Source organism: Laccaria bicolor, genomic scaffold (assembly GCF_000143565.1).
Source record: "Laccaria bicolor S238N-H82 LACBIscaffold_195 genomic scaffold, whole genome shotgun sequence".
NCBI lineage: Eukaryota > Fungi > Basidiomycota > Agaricomycetes > Agaricales > Hydnangiaceae > Laccaria > Laccaria bicolor.
Window position 1 is genome coordinate 1,378 of NW_001890053.1, and position 7,326 is coordinate 8,703.

General features: G+C 46.4%; 3 protein-coding genes across 3 annotated transcripts; 2 read left to right on the forward strand and 1 right to left on the reverse strand.

Moving 5' to 3' along the window:
* Positions 1 to 472: 472 nt before the first annotated feature.
* On the forward strand, positions 473 to 3,397 carry LACBIDRAFT_335933 (uncharacterized protein; the record flags this gene model as incomplete). The annotated part of the gene is made up of 10 exons (XM_001890841.1): positions 473 to 625; positions 671 to 825; positions 879 to 1,134; positions 1,186 to 1,341; positions 1,674 to 2,102; positions 2,199 to 2,303; positions 2,365 to 2,563; positions 2,614 to 2,702; positions 2,755 to 2,988; positions 3,041 to 3,397. 10 exons carry the CDS (start codon positions 473 to 475, stop codon positions 3,395 to 3,397), a joined length of 2,133 nt encoding a protein of 710 aa, XP_001890876.1.
* Positions 3,398 to 3,764: 367 nt separating this feature from the next.
* LACBIDRAFT_335934 (uncharacterized protein) lies at positions 3,765 to 5,441 on the reverse strand (the record flags this gene model as incomplete). Its single annotated transcript, XM_001890843.1, has 9 exons — positions 3,765 to 3,775; positions 3,860 to 3,869; positions 3,960 to 4,017; positions 4,068 to 4,212; positions 4,248 to 4,343; positions 4,400 to 4,453; positions 4,672 to 4,870; positions 4,960 to 5,305; positions 5,347 to 5,441. The coding sequence occupies 9 exons, from the start codon at positions 5,439 to 5,441 to the stop codon at positions 3,765 to 3,767; spliced, it is 1,014 nt and encodes a 337-aa protein (XP_001890878.1).
* Positions 5,442 to 5,737: 296 nt separating this feature from the next.
* Positions 5,738 to 6,170, forward strand: LACBIDRAFT_300233 (uncharacterized protein; the record flags this gene model as incomplete). Its single annotated transcript, XM_001890842.1, has 2 exons — positions 5,738 to 5,892; positions 5,945 to 6,170. 2 exons carry the CDS (start codon positions 5,738 to 5,740, stop codon positions 6,168 to 6,170), a joined length of 381 nt encoding a protein of 126 aa, XP_001890877.1.
* Positions 6,171 to 7,326: the final 1,156 nt, after the last annotated feature.

Consider the following 7,326-nt stretch of genomic DNA (forward strand, 5'->3'; position numbering starts at 1 on the left):
CTAGGAATCCAAGGACTTCTGGCGGCTATAGCGTGATTAGCTTGATACGAAATCTCACAAAAATGAAAAGAACTTGCCTCAAGTTTTCTACGTTTCATTGGTCTCTCATTGTGTTTTGATGCCATGATTTCGTATTTACTAGCTATGCACAAACATTTCTATCTGTTAGAGTCTACAATCTTATCACGTTCGGCATTTTAGGCTGTAAAGCGTCAAGTTATCTGTAACGTGTTAGTAGACAAGACATTCATTGGACACCAATCGAAACAACTGTTACATTAATTCCAATAGAAACACATGCTGTAAAGCCTCAAGTTAGGTATCTGTGATGTGTTATTAGATGAGACATTCACCGATTGAATTAACTGTTACATGAATTCCAATAAAAACACGCGCTAATGGCATGTGAGGTATGGTTCTGTATAAAATACTAAACAACAGCTCTATCGCTGTAAATCACCCAGCTTCCTTAATGGCCCGAGGTAGAGGCAGACAACCGACACAGCAGCCAGCACCTCCTCGTACAGGTGGCCGTAGAGCAGCACCAGTCAACTTTCGTGAAGATCCCGGTTCTGGAGAAGAGTTCGACTTCACCGGCGTGGACGAACATTCTCCCGATGGAGATGTACCGGATGCACCATGACCAGTCTCTCCTCCCATTAGTGTTGAGCCTGTAGCTGGCTCTGCTACCTCCACTCGACGTGCAACGCCTTTGGAGCAACCCTCAGAATCTTCACGGAGCCGAACGGCCCCTGATATCGATTATTTCTATATACGTGGATCGAAGGTTGCCCCAGTGACCAGAACTCTATGCAAGACATGCAAGTATGTGGCCCTCCATAATTACATATGTTGTACTGACAAGGATTGTTGTTTAGGGCGAATGGGATAGACTTACGCCAGGGTGCAGGTAGTTTCTCAGTGTCCACCTCAAATAACCCATTGCGCAACCACCTCCTAAGCCGCCACAAGGATATTTATCTCCAGAAGTGTCGTGAAATGCGATGGAAAGTCCCTGCACTCAAGAGCGAAACTGGAACACCCCCTGCGTCCGGACGTGGAACGCAACGTTCTCCCTTTTCCCAGAACGCATTTTTACAGTATCTTCTGAACTTCATCGTTGCGAATGATCAGGTTAGTAAAGCACGCTTTTAATGTTTGGTATTAGTCTAAACTTCTTCATAGTCTATATACGTCGTTGAATGCCCAGAATTTCGACAGCTCCTCTTGCTTTTACGTGAGGACCTCGAGGACAAAGACATTCCCCACCGAACAATGATGCGCAAACTTATTATCAAGGCATGGGAGGCGTATTTCAAGGTCCTAAAACAGGAATTAGCAGTATGTTGTTTCGGTTGACCACTTTGTTTCCTTGTATTCACCAATCACTCTAGGATGCACCAGGGCGAATTTCCTACACGGTGGATATCTGGTCAACAAAAGCTCAGTACCCATACCTGGCCATTACCACACATTGGATACATAGAGACAAGTCTACCAAAGGTCTTCAGCTGCGTTCTACACTCATCGCATTTCACCGTCTTCGAGGAAGCCACAATGGGAATAGGCTAGCAAGGATTGTCCTCCATCTCTTGGATCGAGTTGGGATCACGGTCAAGGCATGTCTACGTTTCATTTTGTTACCCTTTTCTACTTTATGCTTACATGGACAGGGAGGCCATTGGACCCTTGATAACTGCTCGCTCAACGATGCCTTCCTCAAAGAACTTGAGATACTTCTACGCCCTCGCGAAGTTGAGTTCAATCACAAGGAAAATCATATACGATGTTTCCCACACATTACCAACATATGTTCAACTCATGTCATCGAAGCCTTTACTAACATCGCCCTGGTAGATGATACAGGGGGATTCATCGCATCCGCATCAGGCCCTCCAAGTGATCCTGATAATCAGACTTATGAAGAAGCGGTTGTTCGCGACCCAATCGCATTGTGCCAGAGTACCGTACGAGCAGTACACGCCTCAGGTCAACGACGTGAGCACCTGGCGGAAGTAATAGACGATGGAAACAAGAAAGGGTGGTTCAAGTCAACTGAGGATCCGACCGTGACTATCCAAGTTAAGCAGGCGCAACTTGTCGTGGGACTCTCTTTATTTCATGATCAATCGGTTTCGTAAACTACGCCTGGTATGTTTGAACTCTATCGTTTTATAAGTGTATACTTATAAAAATAGGCCGTCGAGCATTTTCTTTCTTTGCCCATCAATAGAGATCTTGCGAAACTTAGACTTACTTATATGGAATGGGCTGTACTCCAGGATTTTGAGATCGTACTGGGTGTACGTCTCTAATATTGATACCTGTTCGAGGCTAAGTCTTTCTCTTAGGTACCCCATCAAGTACAGACAGACACTCATGTCGAAAGAGCACACTCCCGTTTTATCAGGCGCAATTCCCGCCTTCGAAATGTTCATGACAGCATGGGAGCAACTTGGGAGAGATCACCCCTGCTTGGCCCGATGGATGGATATCGGTATCCAGTGGGCGACAACTTACTACAAGAAAATGGATGATTCGCCTGCCTACGTTATCGCGATATGTGAGTTAAGGTTCAGATTCATACATTATTTAATAACTTGACATGGCCAGTTCTCAATCCCTCGATACAATTGTCATGGATTCGACGACACTGGGAGCCTAATTATGTTGCCAGGGCCATCGTAATTATCAAGAATACTGTAAGTCGCTCAGTTTGTTATGGTGACAGTACCCTTAATATACTTGTTGCAGATGCGAAAATACCATGACCATCTTCATGGACAAGCTCAACAACCTACATCTAGTACGGACTCACAGCAACAGAGGCGAAGCTGGCATGATTTAGCTGGACGATATGGGCTCGAAGATATGTTGGAGGTTTCGGGCGCTCCTTCGCCGTCGGGCCAAGGAGTTGAAGAACAGTTTGAGTTGTATGGAAATGGGACGGTCTCACCGCGTGGCACGGATATTATAGGGTTTTGGGCAGTAAGTACAATGTCTCACTATTTTCCAATCTGCGTCACTGATTTGTTTGCAGATAAGCGAGGAAACCCATCAAATATTGTACACGATGGCATTAGATTACTTACCCATTCAAGCATCCTCGGTTCCTTCCGAGTGCGTTTTTTCATCCAGTGCCGAAACTGATACGAAGAGGCGAAATCGAATTCACCCTGTTCTAATGGAGGCACTTCAAATGTTGAAATTTTCGCTCAAGCAGCAACGGCTTAACTTTACGGAGGGTTGGGCTGTTACAGAAGATGAACTCGAATACCATGCAGATGACAACGAAGATTTAGCAGATTTGTTAGGGAAGCTAACTTTGGAGATTAGGGAGGATGGTATAGATATTGATGAGGTAATTCACGTTGTTGGACAGGATGACGATGATTGAGAGGGCTATTTTTTGTTCACTGTAATGTATGCAACCTTACATACCATCACGCTGTACATCTATGTTGAATTTTATTACACATTTACGCTCACTGTACTTAATGCGCGAGTCATCAATTGCGGCAACATTTACCAGCTATAACCGGCTCAAAACCATTGGCTAAGCTGAGCCGAACCGGATTTGATCAGCTCCCAAGCAATCACAAACCAGAACCGGCAAAAGCCACCGTTTCAGCGAGCTGGCTTGCGGCTAGCCGAGCCGCGGCAACACTACCTGCATCCATTCCATCCAACAGATCCAAGCTTTTGTGATCTCTGAATACATTGTAGAAGATGTGGGGGGAAGTGTTAATCAATGTTATACATCTTCAAATACTTGCTAGAAGGAACGGGTGCAAGTATTAATTAACGAAAGGAAAGATGCTGCCACAAGTATTGAAAAATGTGATGGATCTCCGGATACTTTGTAGAAGCTGCAGGAGCAAGTATTCATAAATGTAATTAAAAAACTAAGGCCCATCATCCATTCCATCCGACACCTTAAGTACAGCTCCTGAACTCACACCCTTGGATTGAAGTTGAACAGCCTTTTTCTTGAGGCTGATCATAAAGAAGTTGGTCCTCCACATCACATGAGAGCAGATCTGCAGCAAAATGTCCCGAGCCCTCACCACTTCCTCATATTCCCGAGTTGAAGGATCTCGATGTTGAGCCAGAGAATCTCCTCGCGTGCTCTCTTTAACTTGAAATGCTGGTCCATTAAAATGCGAGAGGCCGGTTTGGCCCATACTTTAAGGCAGACATCCGAGTGCATATCTGAAAGCAAGTCGAAGTCAGCCAGGAACACGTACTCAACGACGTCATCCCATGACAAAGGCAGTCATGGGGGGACCAGAGCTTGCGGCCTGTGAACGTGCCTTGAGGGCATTTCCGATGTGCTTCCGAAGCTTATACCCTGTCAGCTCAAATTAGATAGATGTATAGTCAAAAGAAAAAAACAGACCGGTTTGTGACATGTTCATCTTGGTCAGTTCGAACATCTTCGCAACGATTAGGCCTTCAAGGGCATCAAGGCACCTCTGATACCTCCGCCTGCCCACCATCACTACGGCCTGCTTCCATTCCACGTCGAGTCAGCAGCAAGGAGAAGAAGGGCCAGGCAACGTACTAAGGTTTTGGTAGGTTTCGTTTTGATCCATGTGCTTGGCAAACTTGACGATCTTTTGTTTCAAATGGAGGAGGCAAGGGCATTCGATTTGGAGAAAAAACGCTCACCGCCCTCGAGATCCTCGAGGCCCAAGCCCTTGATATAGGTTGCCAGGAAGAGAAGTTGGCAAAGGCGGTTGTGGGCGTGCCCGTGGAAGCTGCCAACCAATGCCCGGTATCTAAGTTCTTGGGTGCGACATCTGAGAGGGCTGCGTCCCAGCGTGATCCTGAACTTGCAGCCAATGTCGTATCTGCCCCCAATCATCCACTGCAGCACGATGTCTCTTTCCCAAAGATCAACAGTCTCTCGGTCGATGTAATATCCTGGTTCTACAGTCTGCTCATCCTTGCGTTCACTTGGCTCTCCCATAACAGGTGCATCTCCATCTCCTGGATCAACAGGTGCAGCTTTTCGACGTTGGACGTGTTTGAGTTCCCGTCCATGGTGATAAGCATGTCAAAGATGAGCTTGGGCTCATCGACAAGCTTGTGCGTGCAACATGGACAGGCATGACAAAGCCTCCATCCTGGATCATCGCGCTTGAGTGTGATCTCAATGCGTCGATTAACGCAGTTGCGAATGGAGAGGTAGACGTCGAAGCAATTAGGGAATTGCTTGCGAAGATAGGGATGGAAGGGGGTGCCATGAAGATCACAAAATGCCTTGACAAAGGCGTGGATTGAAAGATGGGGGCATCGAAGGCTGGCGTTGTGGTATAGCTCATTCCATATGGACTCCAACACCACTCCATATGGATTCCAATGGATTCCATATGGAATGCAGGCATATCCACATTGAACTTCATGGAGCAGTCCATATGGATTCCATGGAAGACCATTGTACCATTAGAATACAGTATTTATAGTGTCCTTACTATATTTAAGTAAAAAAATAATTTTTGCACCAGTGAGAATTGAACCCTCAACATCGTCAACAAGAGTAGTGCTCAATCCAACTGAGCTATAAGGGCTTTGTTATATAGTAAAGTAAAGGTAACTATATACTGCCCTCGGGCACATGGCATCTCACGCATGACAGCTGTGGCTGAAGTGCTGCCACGCCGTTTCTTCCTTCCCCACCACCACCATCTACCACCCATCACCACCGCAAGCACCCACCACATCGACAACGACGATGTTGACGACACGCGACGACGCTGACGACACACAACGACACACAACCTTGTCACCCGACCACAATGACGAGCGCCGAGGAGGTGAGACAACGTGGCAGATGTGCCACGTCGTCCAGACAGTGACGACGCAAGCCGTCGTCACTGTCCATGCCAGGTAAGTGCACCCAGCACCGTTCTTTCCCCATCCCATCTCACACCCGATGCAGGTGCCACGTCGCTATCCTGCGACGTGGCAACGATTCAACCGATGACTCACCAATATGCGACATGACAAAACGGCACAACAACAACAGGACGACACCAACGGGGACGAGGACGGTGCCACCAACACGACGCGAGAGCGACCCCGCATCAGCGAACACACCCAACGAGCCCCAGCACAACCAACCACGACCCAGCGCCCACAAACGGCAACCAGAGCCCGACTGGTAGCTACCACTTACATCATGTACTCCTGAGCTGTACCATAGAAGTTCCTGCTTAGCTACCGTGAATGAAATGAAATGAATTTTCATTCATTCACGGCACCTGTTTCATTCTAGATAATTTATTCTGTTTCATTCATTCCTGGCGACTGTTTCATTTTTTTCTTTCATTCCACCAGGGCAACTGTTTCATTCCTTGCTTCATTCTTCTCAGGTGCCTATTTCATTGTTAGAGCTGGGAGAATGATTATGTAATTGACACAAAATATTTAAGTGCCTTATTTGGCAACAGCATGCCTATCTCATTGTGTATTTGAGCCTCAAATGCAAAAGTACCCCCATATGGCCTCCCACACCACTGCAGTAGGGCACAACACATATCAGGCATAATTGTATATTATTTCCTTATTTAGATGTGTGTTAAAACATCGAAATTGTTGCCTGAAAGAATGAAACAAAAATGAAATAACTGCCTGGAAAGAATGAAATGAAAATTCCATGGCAATGAATGAATGAAAAAAATGAAACAGTTGCCAGGAATGAATGAAACGAAAGAATAAAGCAAAAAATGAAACAGTTGCCATGGTGGAATGAAATTAAAAAAATGAAAGAGTCGCCAGGCATGAATGAAACAGAATAAATTGCATTCTTGTCAGTAGAAATGAAGAAAAAATTGAGATGAAATGAAATGAAACAAAAAGTATTTCATTCTCGACAGCAATGAATGAGAATGACTTGGAATGAAACAGGTGCCGTGAATGAATGAAAATTCATTTCATTTCATTCACGGTAGTTAAGCAGGAACTTCTATGGTACATGCCAGGTTTTACATGATGTAAATGGCAGCTACTAGTGAGAGCCCAGCGCCCACACACGACGACCCAGCGCCCACACAGGGCCACGTCACCAATGCGAGCGTCCACGAACGACAACAAACGCCCACGAAAACAACACCACGGCAGCCCAGCGCCCATGAACGACATTCGGCACCAACAAAGGACGACACAGCGCCCAAAAACGAGAACGCGCCCGCGAACGACAACGCCCTGGGACAGCAACGACCCCCCGACTCGCAGACGACGCAACGACCACCACAACGCCTGAGCGCCCACGACGACCCCCGCTTATTAACGGAGACGAAAGTGAACGGACACGGGCAATGA